We start from the raw sequence: 23686 nt of genomic DNA, 5'->3' as shown, positions 1-23686 counted from the left end.
TGCAGGCAGTATCGAATGCGTACATAATGCATATTAGTCTGAAAATTAATCTTGTCCTCTGAATTCCAGCTATTTATACAACGTGCTGTAAATATATGTATTCTGAAAAATGGTCATTGTTTTCAGATTAATGTGTAGAATCACAGCAGCATTTGGGAAATTTCTATATTTTTTTTTGCATACATTTTCTCTGTTTCTGGATCACAGTGAAATCTACTGAGAGTTTCATGTTCAAACAAATCTAAAAACTCTTGAGTGTTTGCTAGTCTCTAATCTATGCAAAAGAATCGCCTTTGCCGTTCCTTCTACCGTCCCCAGACCTTCAGCGTTTGACTTCATGGCTTGTCATGGTGTGAAGGACCCCAGGCTGCTCTGCTTTGTAGACTAACTTGGAGCCACTCTTCTATGGATCTAAATTTGGGAGGAGAAAGAGAACATGTTTTTCTTTTTACAGTCTCTGGATTTGTATGCCTAGAAGAATGTACTAATAAATTAGGCCTCATTTTCCTTTCCACAATGTGACTTCTGGTTGGCAAGCCTGTTTACACATCCAGTCTTAATTTCACTTTGATTTTTAACACAGAATTAATACTAACAAAGTTCAGCAGCAGTTCCCGAGAGCTTGGTCCCAGTGATACCTCAGGAGATCCATGTTCTGGGCAGCACTGAACAGGAAGATCCAAAGTAGAAATACTTATTTAGGAGTAGGAAAACTCAGAAAATACTGGGTTTTGGTATCCTTTTTTGAGGTCCTGAAAAATGGTAATGTGGAAAATATCTTCTCTGTCAAATGTACAGCTGTGTGTGTGATGTAGGTTTTGTTTGTCTTATGTAGAGCTTTTTTCCTCTCTTGGACGTCAAGGCACACTGAAGGATTTCTCTTGTAATATGGGAGTTTTTTTCCTTAACACTTTAGCACCTGTGTAGTGGGTGATGTTTCTTTGCCCAGGTCCTCTCCTTTGGGTGGGCACTGCAAACTGATCTTGCACACTCTTCGTTTGAATCCTTTTAAAAACTCCGTGGAAAAAGATGATGTTGCAGGTTTAGGGCAAATGGAGAGACAGGGTGCTTTGTTACAAGTGAACGAAGGAAGGGATAGGACTAAAGTCATCTGCAGTTCAGATCTGCCAGGTTGAAAGTCTTCAGCACAGCACAGAGGCAGTGCTGTCTAGTGGCTGAGGCATGTGATGAGGGTCTCAGGGAAACCTGGCTTCCCTCATATTGGCCATGGCAAAGATTGAACCTGAACGAGTCATTTCTTGCTGTTAGACCAATAGCTCTTAACAGCAGGGTCTTTCATTTATAGTATACTTTCCTAGCTCAGTAAAGCCTTGATTTTGGTTTTTAACTCATGCTGTAATGGTGATAATCTCAAACACAGCACCCTAGAGTGATCCTTTCCAGTCCCCAGCATTTAGCCATGGGTTGCAGGGCTAGATAAAACCGAGATATAGACACATTGCGAGGGGGCTGGAGCGTGGCAGCACATTTCTAGTGTTGCTTTTATTAAAGCAACCTTTCTTTCTCCTCCTCCTCCTCTTCCTCCCTCAGATGATGATGACATTGTTTTATTTGTTTTACTTCTATAGTTAGCAAACTTAGCAAGCCAGATTAAAAATAAAGCAGCAACCCTTCTCTGTTCTAACACTGTGAGAACTGTTTCTGCTGAAGCTTTGCAGTTGCAAAAGGGGTATCAAGTCCTACCCCTGACTGGGGAGACTGTGCTCCAGATTGACACTCTGTTGAGTAGTTGGTAATTTCTGTCCTCTTTCTCTCTTTTGTGTGACTCTGGGCACCTGATCATTAATGTCATCTTGGTTAAGAAGCAAGGTCCCCATTTCCATGGAAACATGGGAAAATGGCTTTTGAATCTTGAAAGTCCTTTATTTACTGAGTAGTATTTTATCTCCTGTTTAAGCATTTAAAACATAGAAGCCTATAGCGCTGAAATATTTCAAAAGATACTGTGTTAAATGAGGTGGACAGTTATAAAAATGACATTTAACTTTGCTCTGTAAAACTGTAACAATATATTAGCTAGTGAAAAATCAGCATAGTTACCCTGAAGCCAATGGAACTAGACTAGTTTACAGCAGTCAGGAATTTGTCCCAGAGGTCTGGTAGTCTAGGGTTAGATTCCCAAGGAAAGTGATGGGACCATCATCACTTGAAAGTCATAGCTAGACAAGATAAATCCCTGAAGTGGTATTGGAAGTGTTAGTTCTACTTCAGCTGCTAGATGAACAAAATCATCCAAAACATTTTTCTAACTCATTATTATGCTTATGGATTTACTGATGAAAGATTTATTTATGTCTGAATGACCTTTTTTTTTTTGCATTGTTTAGTGTCAAAGGAAGCCAGTAACTATGCAGACTTCTTTTATTTCTGTAGGTCAATATTGGTAGCCATTTAGTATGAGGGACATGATATTATAAATGAATATTTAAATATAATTCTAATGTTGTGAATGCTCAGACTTGATAGATATTTCATATTTTAAGTATTTACAGTATATTAACTATAAAAGACTAATAAAATACTTCATAACATACCTGGTGCCATGAACAGTGCATGGAAGGATGGAACACACAAAAGGCAAAGTAAAGAATATCATTAAAAAGGTCTAACTAGTGGCACAGGAAATGAGTTTTAATTTAACAGTTTCTGAAGTTAAAGGATGAAGTACTGATCCAATCAATGTTGATGGTAATGCTCCTACTGTCTCAGGTGAAACCTGGTTCAACCAAAAATTTTTAACATTATACATCCCCGTGCTTCCCCTTACAAATCACCAGTTTGTTTCCACACCTGAGTCAGATCCCTGTTCTGATGTAACAAATGTCTTCTCTCTCTCCACTTGAACAGAAGCTGTTCCTGTTTATTCTGCATCTGAACTTTGTTTGTTTCTGTCAAAGCCTTTGGAAAACTCTCCAATTGGAAATATTAAAATGTGCTTGGAATAATGAGGACTACATATATAAATGCCCCTTGCCACTGCCAAAGGAGCAGTGTAGATAATTAAACCTAAAATATGACAAGATACCTGCATGATATATCACCTATAAATAGAAAAATGAGAACACTGCTTTGGATTCAGCAGTGGCTTTAATTTTGTTTCTATCTGATTCCTTCTCTTGTACTGCAACCTTGATAAAGTCATATTTTTGCTTCTCTGAACCTTGTTGGTGAAGGGAGGTAATGTAATTTCACTTTGAGCAACTTGAATGTAGGACATCACATATGGACCTGAACCAAACACAGCAAGAGTATTTGCACTTACATCAGCGTCAGGCAGCTCTTAAAAAAATTAAGTTAGGGGTGTGTAGGTGTCTGGGGGGAAATATTCCATCTGGGGGGACTAGCACCAGACGTGCCACTTGGTCTTCAGTGCAACAGAGGAAATTCCAAAATGTGGGGATTGCAGGGAGAGGCTCAGGGCACCTGCAACAGATCACTTACTTCTGGGCAACCTACTTTTTCTGCAAGTTTATAGTTAGTCTGGTTCTTCCTGTATAGGCTGTGGCATCATTTTCTTGTGTTTCCCTGTCAGGTGACATTATGGGGAGAGATGAGGTTTGTGAGCTGTACAATTAGGGGTGATTAGCTCAATAGGAAGTCAATTTTCAGGCGGCTTTTGGAAGAAGGTAATGTTATTGAGACACTATGCACCTCAGTGTTGAATAAGTTCCCTCCCTTTTTCCCATAGATATTTCCTGGAAGTCTCTCAGAAAACAATTGTTAGTGCTTTGCCTTTTCATTTGAATTTCAAGCCAGTGAAGATGGACACACCAAAATGAACATGATCCCAGAACAAGATTTTGTACAGATCACACGTTAAGATACTGCTCTAAATTTAGGTTCCAATAATTTGGATGAGATATGATGGCAAATTACTTTTATTTGTTTTAAAAGGAAAAAAAAATCCTAATCCTCAGCTTCTGTTGAAAATATTGGCTGCTCTGATCAAAGCTGATTGAGATCCAGAGCTCTATGGGAATAAATTATGGCTGAGGAAGATCTTTCTTCTGGTTCATATCTACATAGTGCTGGTTTACTTGTGCTTTTTAATGCCTTTTACAATCTACAATATGAACAACTTCATAGAAATGAAACTTCACAATTTATAGTGCTGTAAAAGTGTTTTTGTTACTGAGGAGCCTAAAATGAAGTTAGAAATAAACTGTTACTTTTAGTTAATGGTCTCTTTGGCTTTATAAATTAACTTGTAAGGTAAAACAAATAGTTTCTCTCAAGTTTCAATTGCTCTTTGTTTTTCTGTTGCTGCTTCTGGGAAAGCTCCTGAAACATTTTATTGATGAAGTAATGCACTCTCATCTGCATGTAGTACTTCTGTACTTCTAGCAAAGGTTTCTGGTGACATGCTAGACCACAAGAACAAAGCTCAAATTTATCGTGTTCCCCCAGATGGAATTACAGTCTTCATCAGTTAATGCAGCATTTCTCAACTTTAGAAAGTGGAATCTTGACTTGTCAAGAAAATGAAGTTTACAGTATTGCTGCTACCAGCAATGTTGTTTTAAAAGCATACCCAAAACCTACTCAGGCTGTGTAGGTATTTATCCTCATCCCTCTTATGTGCTTTGATTAGCAGTGTATTGTCAACAGTGTTGAGAAATGTCATTGGCATTTGAATCATGACCCTTTTATTACCAAAATTACCACATCAGTTTCTCTGCAAATTCAGGCAAGTGTTGCTGCGTTATGGATGGGCTGTGGTTTCAGTAATGCTCTTTGCAACCAGATGGCTTAAAAACCAAAGCAATCAGAAAAACAAAATAGGTGGAGGCTCTGGAGGACCTGTGAGAATCTTGGTATTCGTTGCACAGTAGACTGTGTAATTTTTATTATTGTACACAATTTGCTGTTACATTTTCCTTAGAGCTTTACCAAGTGGGAAGTTTATCCCTGATTTACGTACCAATGTGAACTGAATGGCTGCAGAGCACCTATAACCTCTTCTGTAGGTGCTCCCTCGGTGGATTTGACCTCAATCACAATAAGGCCTTATTAAGGGGAAGTAATTTCCACATTCTGATTTGCACTAGTAAAACTGAAGTAGTTTAAAAAGTCATTTAAGTTGAAGCACTGCAATTTTCTCATGTAAACTAAGTGTTTGTGTTCTATGCTTTTTTTTGGTGTGGGTTATAATGTTTTATTAGCTCCCACTGTATGTAGAAGTTAACTGTTTCTGTGCTTCCACAGCAATGGGAATTGGAGAGTTTTTCTTGTTCTCATGAATTTTCCCTGAAAGTGCTTAAATATTTTTTTTTCCCTCAGTCCTTGCTTGGTATTACTTCTCAATAATTGATTTAAAATGTCACTGCTAGTCAGTTAAGAACAACCAATTTGTGGATAATGCCTCAGTGAAACAACACCGCTTTGTATCACCTGAAGTCCAGAGTTTCATCATGTTTCCCAGTTGAGGATCTGGTCTCCTGTTCTCAGCAAGGCTACTGATCCCTGTGTGTTAGGGAGGAGTGAGCATCCCGATTCAGGGAACAGAGAAGGTACTGAAGAAAAACTGGGGTGAAAGGATGGCAAGAGTATTTCACTTAATTTCTTTTTTCTTTATTTGTCTGTTTTGCTTTTCCATATAAGAGATTTTTTTTTTTTTCTCTTTTGCTGCCCAGCACTTTACCTATTGAAGACCTTTAGTGTGGTATTTGCTTTACAGAAGTTACCCACCTGTAGTTGCGAGGATCCTACTGGGTAGCTGCAATTGCCTCCCCAGGGGATTTTTCTCTGTAAGAACTTTTCTTAACCTTTCAGTATCAATTCATGTCTTGAAAGCCTGAGCATGGCTGTTGGGAAGCAACATCGCCTTTGGAGTTGTCATGACAACCTGCTGCGAGGGCAGCTGGCAAGGATGGGTCTTGTGGTCTATTAACTTTGCCGGTTTGGTACTTTTTGCAAATTTTGGACGCGGTGGATCACCTCTCTCTGCCCTGTTGCTGATGTAGATGTGCTGGTGCATGAACTCTTTGCCAGCTATACACACAGCACTGCACTTCTGCTGGTGATGGTCATGGTCTGCAGCTCCTCAGTCTGTACCAGCAGTTGAGTTTCTCTGTGGGTACCTCCCCCGTCACAGCAGTGACTGATTATGTTCACCTTAAAAGCAGCCAAAAATCACTACTAAAAAGTGCCTTTTAGTCCTAGGTAGAGCAGAAATTGGTCATGCCACTTTTAAAATGTCATGATTTAGTTACCTTTTGCAATGTGACATTTGTTCATGTGCTCTTCTCTTTTTCACTGTGTTCGCTCTGTCCTGCTCTGGTAAAGGCAGCTGGGAGAACGAAGCTGGAACAGTTTAATGCAGTAGCATGCTGAGCGTGTGTGTGTGTAGCCTTGTTGGCGTCCTCTTCCTTGGTGACACTTACACTGTCGGTCAGGTCTGCAGGCACACAGGTTGGTTTGGTCGCGCTGTGCTGTTACCTCTGCTGAGGAATATCACTAGAAGGAGGGCAAAGACACTATTTCAGTAGCACCCTATTTAAAATATTTCTTCCCCCACCTCTCCTCACTGTCCATTAGTATTTTGTGAAGGCTTTATTTATTCAAGAGATATACAGGATGGAGTTTGGGGGGTGGGGGGCCGTAATTTCTTTCTCTTTTTAAAGTAGATGTAATACTAAAATCAACGTAACACTGAGTGATTCAGTGAATTTTTGAGTCCTGGGAAAGTGATATAAAAAGTAACCATCAGTAACCTAGTCATCCAGTGCTTGGATGTTTTTCACATACGTACTATGATCTCATCGGATCAGATTTCTAAAGTAGTTTGGATTTCCATGCTAAGAAAAGGTCAGGTTTTATCTCTCCTGAGCTATACGTGTGCAGTGAGCTCGCAGAGGGTAGCCTGGCCTAGCATCAATTGTGTCTGTTAACAGCAAAAAGCACTTGGGATATTTTTTGCTCCTGTTGGTTATAGCAAATGGTCATTTTGTTGTCAAGGTGTGATTTTATCCATTGGATGGTTACTATCTAAAGAAATGGTTTCTCTGTGTGTCTTTTAGAATAGATGATGCAGCATTAAAATAAGTGGAGAGGAAAATACGGTAAGCTTATTTCTGTGCCTTACTGTGCTTTTGGTGTGGCAGATGTAACGAAACAAGTTTTCAAGATAAGTGCTACTTAGTTTTAATTCAGAGATGGATTCTTTGTTTTGTTTAATAGCGCTGTAACTGGAGAGAGTTCAAGGCATGATGAGCAGTTCACTTTCCTTTGCTGATTTTAATCCAGCAAGAGCTAGTTCTAGTTGAAGATGCCATGTTTTAATGACTATTTGGTTGTCACTGTAAAATGAGGCAGCGTTCCCACACAGGTCAAATCTTAGGGGATGTATTTTTATTCTGTGCGGGAGGAGGAAGACACTTGGCTCCCTTATTGAAAGCCCAAAGAAAAGGTGAGGTCATAGTCGGATTGAATTTGGCGATTGACCTACTTTCTCACACTACAAGTGTTGCTTCTGGGTGGAGGGTGAGGTGCTCCAGGGTGGAAGTGGGCAGGATGCTCGTACAGTTGATACCTTTTGCTCTGGTACTTTTGTGGTACAGGATTTTCATCTCCCTTGCTGTCAGTTGTCTTCACATCTTAATGCTCACTTTAAAGTGAGCTGGATTAACACCAGCTTCTGAGGCTTCTTTTGTTCTTTTGTAATAAAACCAGTGTGTAAACAGATAATATTTTCCTTCAGTCCTATGGTGGTCCGGTTCAGTGAGTTCACTTCAAATTAGTATTTTGACTCCAGCAAATAAATAATGCAATGACACAAGAGCTAAGAGTGTGGCGTTAAAGTCCCTTTTATACTCCTAAAATCTCTTACAGATTAAAATAATGTCCAAGTAGTGTGACATCCTATTATAAGGTTAATTTCCAGATCTCTTCCAGATCTACGTGGGCTGAAGTGGGAAGACTCCTGCCAGGTCATGGTGTCTGAGGGTTTATCTGACCCTGAAGGAGCACCAGCAGCTTGCTGTGTCTTTTCCTGAAGCTGTACAGGCATGACAAAAGCAGCACCCAGTATTACTGTAGCCAAAAATAAATTAGAAGAAAAACAGTCCTTCTTCCTCCCTGCTGTTTGTTTATGTGCATTTGACAGCGCTTTGTGTTGTGTGGTTTGTTTTTGTTCTTTTTAGCCTGCTTGTATACAACTGGTGAGTCAACAGGGAAGAAGAAAACCTCCATATGTATATTTTAACAGAATTTATATGAGAAAGAGAGAAACTATTGAAAGGGCAGATCATGAGAAAAATGAGCATTTTTAAAATTAGTTCAAAAAAAACCCCAAAACTCCAGTTACAGCATCTCTTTAATTAGATCCAGCAGAGCTGCTAATGAGTGCTGAAGATTTCCATTCTCTCCAGCCACAAAGACCACTGCTCTAGCTGATGTACGACCTGCACTTTTCTGCCTCTGTGTCCCCCTGAAACTTTCCAATCCCAAGACTCGGACTTAGGCGTGACCCTGTGGTAGCTGTCCTTTGGGATCAGGAGGGAGTGCAATAATCTCCCTCCAGACTGAAAGTGCCTTGGACCCTCCCTGCAGCACCATGTTAGTGGCTGCTGCATGCTGAAGGCAGTAGGCCCTCAACGTGATTCCAGTGAGATTTGTAACTTTGCATGACATGGGCAATGTTTTCTTAATCTGATGTGAAACACTCCTCCAGGCAGAAATGTTAAGGTTTGGTACAGAGAGACTGATTTTTTTTTTTTTTTTAAATGGTTCCGTGTAACTCAAGTTGATTATCAAGAATAAGCTTTGAACATAAGTATTTTTTGTAGACAACTCATGTTTTATTCAGGACTAAGTGAGTATGAATTCACATTTTGTAAACACACTGGGTATTCTGAGGTTAATGCCTTAGAGCAAGGCTTGAGTCAGTTTCTCTTCCAGTTCTGGAAATTTATTTTAAGTTGTTCCTTAAATTTTCTGCTTTCTGCTCATTGAATGAAGAGGGAATGTTGTCACTTCAGGTGTATTTTTTTCTTCATTTCTGAATTGCCAGACAGTTGGTGATGTGAGGGGAAGGAGGTGACTTCTTACGGTTTGCATTTTCCACCCAGATCCCTCGCTCCTTGTTTAGTTCTTTGGCTTGGGTAAAGATATGAAAAATTATCCCTAAGTCTCCAGTCTTTGATCCTAAAACTTGTTATGAGTAACCCAAACCTTTTTTATTGGTCCTGCACGAACAGGTGGCTACACAGGCCTGATGGGGAATTGTCACTTGCTTTCTATTTTCTTCATCTGCTTTTCATTTACTGCAGTACTTCCCTCTTTCTCCACCCTCTGCTGAACTCCTTCAGTTGGTTTGAAATTGAAGGGTGGACACATGCCTGCTGCTCCCTTGGGACTTAGTCTGGTGTATGCAAACCATGCCAGAGGAAATAGAAGAAAGTGTCAGCAGTGGGATGAAGGGGACAAAGGCATAGGTGGTTGCAGTATGGTGGTGCTTGTCCAGCCTGGCAGCCACCAGCCCTGCTAGGAATTAGGAGCCTGTTGTTCCAGGTGCTCAAAACAAGATTTTCTTAACTTTATTTTTCCTAAGCACAGCAGTATATGCCATTGAACTGTATGGTCTTTGTGGTGCAGAATGAGAAGAAAAAGGCAAGTTGTATTTTTTTTGTCTGTTCTTGTATCTCATACAGTCCAGGGGAAGAAAGGTGGGGGACAAAAGCTTTGTCTTATCTCAGTTGCTGGGCTTCCTTCCTTAGAGAGAAAATAGAATTTGGTTAGTAAATGGTAGTTTTGATTTTTATCTGCCTTTCTCAAGTGTCACTCTAATGAAAAGTAAATGTAGGCTCTTCCCCCCACCCCCTCAAGAACAATGCAGGCAAAGCCTGAACTCCCTTCCCTGCTCTGTTACCTAGATTTTCTTCTTTCTGTAAAATTGTGTTTGGAATTCAAAACTCTAACTTGCTTTTCAGAAGAGAAATTTTTCTGTCCTGTGTGCTTTTCAAGTCTTTCGATAGAAAAAAATATTGTTATTTTGGATTGGTTTAAAGCTTGCTTTTGTTCTGGGTCATTCCTTGAGTCCTAGGTTTTTGCATATCTGGGAAGAGAATTTGGTTCTTGTATCAATATTTGGTAAAAAATTATTCTGGTGTCACATACAATATTTATTTATTTTTTTTCCTTTAATCCACAGTCTAAAACTTCTGGAAGTATTTTTCTCTTGATTAGTGACTATGTATCTTCATCACCTTTTCAACTGTTTTGCGCACTCAGAAGACTTTATTTTAAGCCCTGTTAGACCCTTGTTTGCTAAATGGAGCTTATAAGGGGGAATAAAAAATATGTGGAGACAGACAGAATTTCCTATTTTCTTTTCATTTTCAAGGAAGAGAGACTACACAAAGACAGAAGAGGGCACTTAACAATTGAGGGGCATGGAAATAGGTTAAAAATCCACATTTGAAACGACTCCGAAGCTTACAGTGCAAAACTGCAAGGCACACATTTGAGTTGTAGAAAAGAAGAAAATCAGAATAGTTTGTTATACAGTTTGTGTGAGGCCATGTAGTTCTTGAGTCATAATGACATTTCAGCTTGTGTAAATAGCTTATGCCAATGGAGGATCCTGGTCCGATGGAGTAATTACTTTCAAAAATAACCCAATTTAAGGTAATGTGCTAGCATCTGAGACAAAAGAAAACATTTCCAAGATGAATGTTAAAAATAAAAATAACTCTTTTCTTTGCTGTGCTAAACTGCTAAGGATTTAGTTCTCCCTCCCTGTTTTGTCTTGTCTTGTTTTGTTTTCCCTTTCTTTACCTTCCAGAGCACATGCAGATTATTTGATGCTACCAAGAAGTACCCAGAAACAAGGCCTTATCTTATTATTTTCCTCTGGTTGGCAGAATGATACTATAGAGTATCTGCACTGCCTTTGAAAATTATATATATAATTTTAGCATATGATGAAAAAACCCAGCATGATCATACCATAGTCATGTCTAGTTTGAGTTTAGACAAAGTGGTGACAGCAAATTGGGTAAAGAACACAGGTGCTGCATTCACTATGATTTTGTCTGGATCAAACCTATTGCCAGGAAAATATTTCCCATTCAGACTTCTTTTCCTTTTTGAAATAATGAAAATATATCAATCTTCTGTAATGCTGATGTCCAGTCTGTGATGGAGCTGGAAATCTTTTATGCTCAAGAGTTCTCTAGAGCATTTCTCATTCTTTACTTGGAAAGATCCTGATTAAACTTTATCATCTCAGTTACTCGATTGATTCCAGAATCTTTGAAATGTGAGCTTCCAACTCCCTATGCACATCTCCATCCTACATAACCTCACTCAAAGGGTTTTTGACCCAAGGGTTTAAAGATTTCTAGATCAAGGCTTTCAGGTGCCTTCTATTCTGTAGAAGTTTCATATAAAAATCATTAGTTGTCAGTTCAACTGTATCTCTTTGGATGAAATGTGAAAATCCTAATAACAGGAGTTTCAGGAAGGTTGTGCAGAGGGATATATATTGGATGAAAATTACAAAAAAGGATTTTAATGGTTAGAACAGTGGTGATCTGGCATAGTTTTTCAGTAGGAATAAGAGAGAGGGAACAAATGGGCTAGGTCTGAAATGAGTCTTGATAACTTTATGAATTCAAACATACAATGTTTGCCTGAAACGGAGAAGACTGGATTTCATGACCTAGATGGTCTTTTTCAGACCTGGCACTGATAGCTTCCAAAGCGGATGACTAAAAAATAACACGCGCCCCCCCCCCGCCCCCCCCCCCAAAAAAAAAAACCAACCCACCAAAACCAAACCAAAACAAAAGAAAACCCTCCAGAAAAACTCTTTCCTAAACAAACTGGGTTTGATTGCAGCAAAAATAAAGCAAAATAATTTAGTTCAAGAAAGCATTTGTATTTTTTCCCCTGCTTTCCTAGGTTCCTTTGTTAGTCTCTTGGTGAATTTCAGGCATAAGGGATACTCTCAATCTTTCCTGCATCACCAACTGCATAGCCTTTTTCCTGTTCTCCTCACACAAATTAATGCTGACATTTCTGTTCCTGCAAGTCCTCCACGGTCTGTCACTTTTTCTGGTAAGAGTAATCACCACATTTGTACATATCTTTCCAGAAATAGCATATTTAAACAAAAGATTGGGAGACACCCTGTTGGTCGTAAAACTTAGTTGCCTTCTACCATAAGTACCCTTGATGTTTTATTCTATTTGGAAAGAAATTTAGAAAATAAATTAAGAGTAAAGGCAAAAAAACCCTTAGGTAAGCAGAAAGAAGACCAAGAAATGGGTGAATACCCAGTCATATGTATGAATCTGAGCTCTGATAGGAGCTCAGAGAACTTCACATGCCTTTGAACTTTTTCTTATAATTAAGTATCCAACTAGTTGTCCAACTCCCGGGACTAAGACATTTTCAGTTTTCACATTGCAGCTGTGGAGCACTATGGAGTTTTCAGGGGAATTTGCTGGACCATGCCTGGCCAACAAAGGCATGCAAGACCAAAGTCACACTGATTTTGATGCAATATAGACTCCAAAGTGATTTATAGATCTAGGCCAAGATACCGGTCCCCTTGATAGGAATTGACGCAAAGGTGTATGCTTCTGTCTTCTGAGAAGATGAAGGCTTGATGTAAGATAAGATTTAAGGGATCGAGTAATTTAGCACAGCTCTGGATCTAATTAAATCCATAATTTACTTCCCAGAAGGTAAAATCTGGTGCTTAATATATGCCTACTGGTGAAGCTAAGCAGAGAATAGAAAAATCATGTATTAGAGGTCTTTGGCATTTGCACTGTTCTGACTTGTGCAGTTTTGACGCTAATCCAAGCCCCAGGTGTAACTGCAGGGCAGCGATGATTTGTATGTCTGTATTTAAGAAACTGCACACGTATTTGTGACAAAGCTTGTGAATGCCTCTTCTAACACACAGCCTGTTTCATGAATCTATTTTATTCTTTTGGGATAAGAAAAGTAACCTGTCACTCTTGTACCCAGAGTTTGAGGGGCAAAAATACCAAAGGACTTCCTTTTAAAGAATATCCCTTCATGTGCAGAACATGGGAATGGCTGTGAACTGCAGCGTTGACTCATTAAAGACAACATCATGTGGGAGAGGCTCTTCCTCCGTTATCCTGATCAAACTTTCTGCAGGTCTTATGCTCCTTTTGCTTTCCCTCTTATTTCCTTTCATAGGATTCGTGTGTATTACTTGTGTCTGCTGGGTTTGTTATTTTACTCAAGGAGATGGTCACAGAAAGGCTAGATGGCTCCGTTTGGTCTTGCATCTGATCAATACAAGCTGAATACGGTGTTTGATGTGATGGATCCAAATGCTTCTACCAGAACTTACTCAGGGAGCTGATGTACTGTGGTTTCCTTTCAGCTCTGGGGTTGTGGTTTGAAGTTCTTGGTAAGACTGTTAGTGGAAATTTGTCATTGTCCTCAGGTTGGTCTCTAGTGGATATAAGCTGCCTATTAGGTACTGGAGGGCTGGTTGTGAGGCTGGAAGCAAAGCTGGTCAGAGCTGCATGGAGCTGCAGTGTTTCATGGAGGTGTACCGGTTTCCATGCAGCCTTTATCAAACTGGTCTGTGTGGGGAGGGTTTGAGAGAAGAAGGAAAGATCTGTTGGGGTCTTGGAGATGTTGATGTTGGGTGGCTGGGAAGCTACCCAGATCTCTGCTTTTCCATGCTCTGGTTCCCTGAGCAGCACACAATGAGAGATGCATAAGCAGGTATTTCACAAGGAGTTTTGAAAGGCCTATTTCTTTTAGGGCTAATTGAATTTCTTGCATCAGTGTTCACTGCTGAAGGTACCTGAGTGTGTCCCAGGGTGAGCTGCTATTTGTGTGGATGAACCTGTGGCAAATGAGAAGGTTAAAGTGGGAAGTTAAAGACCACATTGAAAAAAGGGCCAATAACTAATCACTAGGATTTGATTTTGGTAACTATTCTGACTGAATTAAAATAAACTGCTGAGAGGGCTTTATAATAGTTCTCTTCAAACAACCTCCAGTCCTAAAGGAGTGGGGTGGTCACACAGGAGCTTGCAGAGTGCTGATGGGGTAACCCAGCCACAGGTTTTAATGGGAGAAAGTGGTAGAGCTGCTGCTAAGATGCAGGTTTAGTAAATACACAGCTGAATACAATATGCTGGAGGAAGGCCAGTACAGCTTTTTCTAAGGAAGCCAGGATGCATGAGTTTTGCAGAAGTTGCTGGCAGAGGCACGAGGCCCAAGAACCGGAGTGGTCTGGCCAAGGGGAGCTCAGAGGGGCTTCCAGAAAGCTTCCAATGATGTAGGAAAAAAGCTTCTGGTGTAGAAACTAGGGCTAAAAGGGATGGTGTCCATGTGGTTAACCAGCGGTTAAAATGTAGCAAGCAGTGGGGTGGTTAGCACCTGGTGGGTGGTTTTCAGAGTTTACCTAGGAGTTTACTGATGGGGACCACTGGTGACCTGTGATGGGAGCGGTGCCACTCACAGGGAGCGAAGTGTGGGGGGCAGAGCTTGCTGCTGCTCTGCACAATTAGTCAGGGTGGGCACAGGCTGATTGCAGAAAATTTGCAGAAGGGTCTTACGATGCTGAATGATTCTGCAGCAAATTGCAGTTGAAATGTGAGATTGATGAAGGCCGAATAACGCACAGGGGAGAAAAAGTTTAAGAGTTTGAACTTCATTACCGTTTAGCACTCAGGAAAGGGATCTTTGGATAATTACAAGTACTCCCGTGAAATGATTAACTTGGTGTTCACAGTTCTTAAAAGGCAAGTAAAGGGCTCAGAATGATGTAGAGGAAAAAGAGCAATGCTGACACCACTGATAAGCCTCTGGTGCAGCCAGATCTTCAGTATTTGTTCTAGGTCTGGCAATCCTACCTCAAAAAATATGTAATTGAAATTAAGACATTGGTGAAGGTTCTACCTTGGTATTGGCAAAAACTTTAATGGTCTCGGGTGCTTCCAGGTGGGGGTGGGGGCGAGGAGGGTGAATGAAGGGGTATATGAATAGATTCATAAAATCACAGAAGGTGTAGAGAGGCAAGTGATTACTTGCTGTTCCTCAGAATATGATAACCCAATTGAATTATCAGGCAGAATTTTTAAAACAGACAGAAGGAAGTACTTTACAGTGCCCATAATGAAATTGTGGAGCTCATTACATAGGCTGCTGTGGAGACCAAGAGTATAAATGGGTTCAGGGAAGAACCAACACATTCCTAGAGTAAAGACCCATTACAGACTATTAAGCACAAAGGTCTGGAAGCAGCCTCCAGCTCAGGAAGTCCTTAAACTGCTGATTACTGGAAGCTGGGACTGGAGTATGTCAGAAGGATCACCCAATTTGTGCCAGTGCTTCTGTAAACACCTGCTGCTGCTGGCCGTTATCAGAGACAGGATACTGGAACTAAATTTGATTTGACTAAAGTTGGCTCCTTTTATAGCAAACGCCAAAAAATTTGGGAATCCTGATGTTTAGCTCCTGGTCAGCTTAAAAGGAGAATATTATGCCTGGAAGGTGAGCTGGGAGCAGCAGGTTGCAGGAGCGCTGTGCAGTCAGCAGAGATGTGTGGGGAAAACTGAAATAATGTCAGAATTTAGCCAGTACATCTTGTTCGTGGCTTTCACAAGCACCAAATTGCAGGAGTGGAAACCACCTCCAAACTCAGGTGCATATAAATTGTTCATACAGCATGCAGGTACTGTGGCCTTGTACAGGGCTTTTCAAGTTGTGGTTGGCAAAGGTGAGAGCTGGCAGGTGTAGGGTTTATCTACGTTGAATATTCAAAGAAAAGCAGAACTATTGTAACTTAAACGTTGTTATATAAGTGTCTGTCCTTTTGTCAGTAAATATCTAGGTTAACTTTGAGAAAACACTCCCAGCAGTCTTCTGGCAGATATCTTAGCCATAGGATCTGTAGAAGCCACACTGAGCGTTTGTGTGATTATGTGTGTGTGTGTGTTCTTTTTTTTTTTTTTTTTTTTAATATGATCTCTCAGCCTGCAGCTGAGAGACTGTCCCAGTGGTAGCTTCGGCCCCTACAAAAAGGAAGGTGGTAACCCCAGCCTGGAAGAGCAGCAACTCCAACACCAGTGACAACTAAAATGACACTCAAATCTGTTAACCCATGGAGTACTAAGTTTTTTGTTTCAAAACAGGTTTTTCTAACAGTTACATGAGCTGCATGCTGTTGACTATTTGTCTTTTGTGGTCTTTGAGGATTCAGGCATAAAATATTCAGTCTAAACAACTCATTGGAGGATTTTTGTATGCCTTAGGTGGAGGAAAAGGCTCAGTAAAGCCGAAGCCTGGAAATAAACCCGAGTACCCCCTAATCAAATCCTTTGATCTAATAAGTAGGTTGAGTCTCGCCTGACTTTTCAGTGAAATGAAAATGTGGTGCTTTTTTACCAAAAAAACAGTTGTTATACTTGAGTAGCTTGAATGTCTGATTGCTCTTGGTTTCCAAGACAGTCAACTACTCAATTAAAGAATTTCTTTAATGGTATCAATTATGGAATTGGTATCAGATATTTTTGTTTGTTGTATATTTAATGACATACACATGTATGTGCACCCATGCTTGTTTATAGCAGTGGTGTGTTAGCTAAGCTGATAACATCTACTACAAATTACTGATTACTGGATATGAAAAAATAATTGTTACAATACAGCTCATTACTTAGGATGCAACTTTGACTTGCTGTTGGTTGCTACATCAGCAAGCTGGCTGGCGTGCCCATTTTAACAAAGGTGTAGACTTCGTAGGCTGAAGAGTGGAATGTATTATGAAAGCACAGATTCACTTTTTTTGGCTGTCTCTTATCAGGGGAGCAGTGATTACTTTTGCTTCTATGGCAAAGGATGTCTGTCGAGCCTGTGTTTTCGTTCACGTGCTCAGCACAGTGGAGATGAAATTGCTGGGAAAGATAAGTAAAAGCCATTCATGTTACCTTGCTGTTGGAAAAGTGCCAGGTGGTGTAATCTGCTAGTTAAAGTAAGATGAGATATGATCACCTGGATACTCGGCATCTGTTCTGGTGTCAGATTTGTGCTACCTTCTCTTTCCCACCGTTTTCCCCTCTCTTGTCTGCCTTACACTTAATAGAAGGCCATGTGTTTGCTCTTTAGCCTGACCTCCTTTTTTTCAATGGGAAAGGTTTCTGCAGTACATACAGCGTGTTTTGACACTCTGTGTCTCTCTTTGTTCTGAGACAAAGTTCTGATAAGAAGCTGTGTAAAAGTAGGCATTTTCAGCTTGCCCCCTGAGTCACTTCTGGCTGGTTCGTGCAAGTTTGCAATCCCTGAGATAATTTTGAGGCTTTTGTGTTAAAACAAATGTGGGGGAAAAAAAAAAAAGGCATTATTGTCATGCCTGTGTTTTGTGTGCTTTCCAGACAAAGCCATAAATCCAACTTGACATGCAGAGGAAGGGCAGGCTGTTGGCACAAAACTCTGCCAGGTCTCTGCCAAAAGGCTCATCAGCCTCGGCTGGCTTCTAAAGGAATGTGGGCCAAGACTCAGGTTCTGCTGCAGGAGGCTTGCACATCTCTAATTCTGACTTGAAATAGTATCCAAAGCTTGATGCTGAGATGTCTGTAGCTGTTCATTAGGCTTATTTACCATTTAAGTCTCTGCTGAATTTGCATTCCAGCTAGAAGCCTTGCTGCCAGACTGGTCAGATAAATTTGTTCCTAGGAAAAGTCATTGCAAACCTTGCTTTAGTGGATTTGCTTAGTGGATGCATGCAACTTTATAGGCTCTGTTGCTTGACAAGTAATAGGCTGTAAACTGTGTTGACTGAAAATATCGGCACGTTTCATCAAATAAAAATTAACTGCTAACACTGTTATTATGCCACCTTTACTTAAGCACTGCTTTGCACAAAGTGGATGCTACTTTCCTCTCTTATGAGGGCAGGACTAAGTAGCTTTGCTTTATCACTGTCAGTGATGCAGGATGGAAAATGTGAGAGTGCCCCATTTCCACCAAAACAAATTGCCATGTTATAAACCATGAATAGTCACAAGAATGTACTCTTGTGTTTAGGAAGTACTAACAATTACATTAGTACCCAAAACAGCATGGAAGGAGCCTGCCATATAAAGGACAGTTTCCTGGAAAAAAATATTTCAAAGAACTTAGTATTGTAGTGTTTTGTGGTTTATTTCTTTAAGGCCTTAATTGTGTAATTGAGAAAATGTGTAGCTTATATTCTACTGACATATATGGCATAACATCTTGCTTGCTAAACTGTTCTCTCCTGAGATACGGCCAGGTGGTGAAAGTCTTTTTCTTGGGCTCCTTTCTTCTAATGGGTTTTTTATCAAATGCAAAATATTTTGGAAAAAAACCTTAATGTCAATGTCTTGCCCATGTTGTTAAAGGGGGCACTGGCTGATCAGAGGCTGATGTGAATGTTCTGAGTTGTTCATGCTACTCACAGGAAAGGAATTCTGATTCAGCTCGCTTATTTTTCCAGATGTGCACTGTGAGCAGTGAGGCTTCCAGGCTCCTTTACTGTGGATATATATGGCACCGTATATGTTCAGGACAATGAAAAGATTTGTTTAGCATATGGCTGACCTGGATTGTCATCGCTGGCTCAGTTGACCTTTATTGCTTTGGGAGAGCAGTAAGATTAGGAGATGCTATAAATAGCCGTTGCACTGTGGGAGTGGTATCACAAAAATGCACTTTACACAAACAGACTGTCATTTCGCTTTGTGGGGGATGAGTGCATTTGGCTTACAAAAGGAGATCTCTCCTTGAGATGTTTTTGTCCTCTTCTGAATCATTGCAGCTGAAGCTGTGAGATTGTTTTGGCCACCACCACCAAGTGCTAAAATATACAACGCAATAGTGTTATGAAGCCTTATGAAATCTACTGCCCAAGTACAGCTGAGCTTTGTATCAGCAGCGTACGATGCTTCCCACCTGATGGCTCACTATTCGAGGCTGATCTGGCAGGGCTGGGTGCCTCTAGGGAAGCAGGCAGTGGATAAGCTCTCAGCGCTTGTGGAGCTCCAGGAGGGTTTCTGGTCACCATCTGTGACTTTTGAAGGAGGCGATATCTATGCCTCGAGCTGTAAGAATGACTTTGGACCAAAAAGATAGGATTGAAATGTAAGTGGGAAGAAGCTATATTACCTTGAGGGATGCTGATGTGATTCAAAAAAGGTAGTAGCATATGACTCCCCTTCCTGACTTGTGTTGTCCACATATCTTGTTTTACCTGTTGGATGCTGAATGGGTGTCTTTTCCCAGCCTATAAACTAAGTAAAAGCAGCAGATGTTACACTTTTTGTATAAACTCGAATTTCGTTCCTCCAATAAGGGCTATTTGGAATTATGTATGAGTTGATGCAGCAGGTGCAGCTGGTAGGTGAGGAGTAAGCGTAATGAATGAGGACTCCACTGAAACTGGCAAACAACCATTTGTAATCCACTGGATTTGAAACTTCATCTTAGTGCCAGATGAGTAACTGATCTTCATTAAACAGTAATTTTCCGTGATCAGATTACTTTATTCTTTTCCTAAACTGCTTTAGCAGGAGATGGCATTCAAGCACCATTTCACCCAAGCTGAAATTAGATGCTGTACTGCCTCTTCTGATTTCTGGAGAAGGGTGGGGTGGATTATTATATTGGGTAATTATATTTGATATACACTCCATTTATGTGTGTTTTTTCTTTTCAATTTGCAGGAAAGCAATCTCCAGGTCAGGCCTCCAGCACTTGGCTCCTGTGCATTCCCTCAACATTGCAGTCTCCAATGGACCTGTGAAGGAACCAAGGGCGGCCTTAGAGTGGACTGTAGGTGTTTGGGTTTTTGGCAGTTAATTTGAGCAGAATCTTTGGCTAGTGCTGTCTCCTTCCTTAAGTCAACATAAGACGTTGCCATCAGAGTTAGTGCTGGTCATTGGGAACATGCTTCTATTATGAAATTAAGTGCAAGGCAGAGACATGAAAACTTGTGGAGACTTTAGCAGCACAGACTAGCTGTTCAAACTTTCCAGCTTGGGAACTGTCTGGCTACATTTGTTTGCTGCCTTCTTGGCAAGATCTGCCATCCAAAGGTGATCTGATTTTAGCACAGTGGAGTTTTTCTATCTCTGCTTGATGGGCCAAAAGTTAAAGCTGAAGGCACATGTTGAGTTGGCTTGGCCTGTAGAGTAGGTAGTAGAAATCTTTGTTCACAATACTTTGTGTGTATGGCTAGATTTCTCCTGTCTTGTAGACACAGAAATCATGTTTCCATCCCTCCCATCCTTGTTTCTGTTATGTTTCTGGGCTACTTCAGAAGGGCACAGTTTAGGACTGTCTAGAATAGACTATGTTGGTTGGAAGGGACCTACAATGATCTAGTCCAACTGCCTAACCAATTCAGGGCTGACCAAAAGGTAAAGCGTATTGTAAAGGGCATTGTCCAAATGCCCTGTTTCATCACACTTGCTACACCTAATTCAAGTTAACTTGTAGCTTTGTCTAATTTAATGCTATCTTAATGTCTTAAGCACTGACAGGCTTGGGGCATCAACTATCTCTCTAGGAAGCCTGTTCTAGTGTTTGATAGCCCTCTGTAGAAATATTTGCTAATGTCAAGTTTGAACCTCCCCTGACACAGCTTTGAACCATTCCCATGCACTTTCTATGTAGTTATGCACTGGTACATGCTAAGGAGGTGAGCCTTAAGCCAGTAGGTTACAGGGGTGTCCCATTTAAAGCAAAGCATACAGTAGATCTCACTCTCAGCTATTGGTAAAGAACTCAGTACATGGCAGTATCAAGGCACCAGCCACCCAAGTGGCTTTTAGGTTAAGGTAGCATATGTTTTGAATATGGCTTATGTTTATTTCTGTTCTGTATACCGAGACCAGTTGGCTTTCTAGATAACATACTCTGCTTCAGCCCCAGCTGTTGCACTTGAAGTTTAAAGTGATAAAAATTTACAGGCTGTACTGCAGGAAGCTGTATTAGATTCACTGTGATATTCTTCAGTACTGTACTTCAACATAGAGTGTTAAAATGAGTTTGAAAGCTTACATGGAATCCTCTTGGCAGATCTTTGGAGAATGCCTTGATCTTTTGCTCCAGGAAACCCAGATCCTGACAAGCAAGGCATTAAAACATGTCTGCTTTGAGTCATCAATGCAGTTTAGTAGAAATTTCAAGGATCAGTCACATATGTGAAGGGTTAGGCACAGGCTAAATTAAACACCTTTCAAAATCATGCTTAAAAACAACAGCAGCAACAAAACCCAAACCCAAAAAACCTAAACTCCAATCCCAAGAACCGCAACTTAACCTTCTTCAAAGCTGATTGTCTGTAATTTTACCGTGTGGTTCCTCATGTGATCCCAGTACATAAATACTACAGGTCTTGAAATATGTTGGTGAATATTGATTAAATATTGTGGGGTTTAGTTGTGTATGTGTGTGTTTTCGCACTTCCTGGCTTATGGTTTAGATTTTCCGTTAGTTCAATTTCTCAGCTGTTCCAGCTTCTCAGGTTGTTCCTGCTTTACTTCACCTTTTGATTGGAGAAGGTAGGCAATCCTGTGGCATGTGGGGAAAGGGACAGGATACTGAGTGGGAGACATCTGTGGCTGGGAGGAGCCTGAACTAACTGGTGAATGTGAGGGAGAAAGGCGTTTCTCAAATCTGAGTCACAGTAAAATATACTGTGATATATATATGTTTTTTATAAATTATAAAAGATATCAGGGAGGTGGTTTGGAGGTGTGAAGAAGCTGAAATGGACAGGGTTTATAAAGGGTAGTGAATGTCAGTAAAGAAAAAAGTTAAACTTCAAATACTGATGTTTATGTCCAGAGGTGTATTTGGTGGACTGAAAAGGAATTTGAATTAAGATGTGTTGGAGCCAGACAGGAAGTCTCTGTATTTAACCGCTGGAAGGCAGCATTAATCTGTGCGTGTTGCATCCCCCATCTATCTTACCCTGCTCTTCAGTATTTCTGAGGATGATTCTCCAAGGACCTGTGATGGGAGATCTTTCCAGAGTCTAAATGACATGAACATAAGTTGTCAGTTGACTTTGCAGTAGGAAATGTTTCCTCCCTGTTTTGTTCGCAGTAATAACTGGAAAGAATTCCCTGGCTATAGTTGCCCTTTTCTGGAACTCCTTGCAGGTGATTTACCATTATCAGATGCCATCGTCTTGTGAACAGGACACTGATTCAGAGAGTGGGATTTCCATTCCCTGCTCTGCCACTTACCTCGTGAGTGAGCTCAGATGACTCTTTTGTCTTTTTGTACATCAGCCTCACTACTTGTGAAATGGAGGTGATGACTCTGATGTCTCTTTAAGACCTTTTATATAAGAAACAGTATGTCTTATTGTTGTTGCTACTGTCATCCCTGAGGTTTCTTTTCTCTAACATACTTATAAATGCCCTGTTTCATCACACTTGCTACACCTAATTCAGGTTAACTTGTAGCTTTGTTGTCTAATTTAATGCTATCTTTTCACAGCAGGGCTGTGCAGAATATGTTCTCTGGAGCAGGTAATGTTATAGCCAGAGGGAAATGCAGAATATGCCTTACCAAAAAGGAACCACCTTAAATGCCTGTCCCTGTGATATGTTCATTTATAGCCCCTTCTCTCACCCTCCCCCATTTTAGGCATCACTCCCATGTATTACATGATAAAGCAAATAATTCTAGCCTAGATTCTCAAGTAAGTATGGACTGAGCCGCCTCATACAGTGCCTGTACACCATTAGGGATCTAGGTCTTTGTATATTTTCATACTGCCTCTTTCTTCCAAGGAAAATAACCACAAGCTTTTGTGCAAAGTCATCCTGTAATTTCCTTTTAAGTACTGCCTTCTAGCTCTTGCTTTACTTAGTACCTACAAAAATCTTGACAGCCACTAGGATATTAGTGTGTTGAGCTTCCCACTGGCCCAAAATATCTCATTTTGTTTGTCCATAATGCATTTTTCTGTTGATGCTCATTTCTTGCCTTCTCCTCAGCAGGCACATATGGTGCATGACCTCAAGACTTGAAACCCTAGTTATGTCCTGCAAGAGGCATTTGAAGATGCACAGCTTCCATTCTTGGAGTTCAGTGAAACAACTTGAGACTGATCCATGCTTTGTGTTATGTGAATACATCGTCAGAACTCTTTGGGTGCAAGCAGAATGTTTTTCAGAGGAGAAATATTATAACCTTAGAGCATAAATTATATGTATAAAAGACAAAAAAAAAATCTTCCAGATCTTAACAAGAATAGAAATGAGGTGTTTGAGCAGAAGTTGGAAACTGTCATTTGATAATATGTAGAAGCAGGGCCAGGCCAGCCAGGAGGATTGTAGAAGGCACTACCCAATTGCATGTGGATGGGGTAAGGAAAGCCAGACCTCACGTGGGGTTGAATCTAACAGAAAATTGAAGGACAACAAGAATGGTGTCTGTAGACATGTCATCAGCTGTAGGAACACTAGGAAAAATGTTGGGCCACTGCTGAATGGAACAGGGGACATGGTGACAAAGGACATGGAAAAACCAATGTGCAAAATGTGTGCTTTTTTTTTTTTTTTTTTTTACTGCTAAGGCCTGTCTTCAGGAATCATCGCAGGCCCCTGACACCAGTGGCTTTTTGTGGTTTAACCCCAGCCAGTAACTAAGTAACCATGTAGCTGTTCAATCACTCCCCCTG

General features: G+C 40.5%; 1 protein-coding gene across 6 annotated transcripts in view; it reads left to right on the top strand.

The window, feature by feature from the left end:
• Positions 1-23686, top strand: part of DGKI (diacylglycerol kinase iota) — a 233885-nt gene that overhangs the window by 60078 nt on the left and 150121 nt on the right. For all 6 annotated transcript variants that reach the window (XM_055712413.1, XM_055712412.1, XM_055712411.1 and 3 more), the window contains exon 2: positions 19710-19818. In XM_055712413.1, the coding sequence (XP_055568388.1) occupies positions 19710-19818 (109 nt within the window). The remainder of the gene's footprint in view (positions 1-19709; positions 19819-23686) is intronic.

This window comes from Falco cherrug, chromosome 5 (genome assembly GCF_023634085.1).
Source record: "Falco cherrug isolate bFalChe1 chromosome 5, bFalChe1.pri, whole genome shotgun sequence".
Taxonomy (NCBI): Eukaryota; Metazoa; Chordata; class Aves; order Falconiformes; family Falconidae; genus Falco; species Falco cherrug.
The sequence above is the reverse complement of the archived record's forward strand: the minus strand, read 5'-3'. Positions and strand labels throughout refer to the sequence as shown.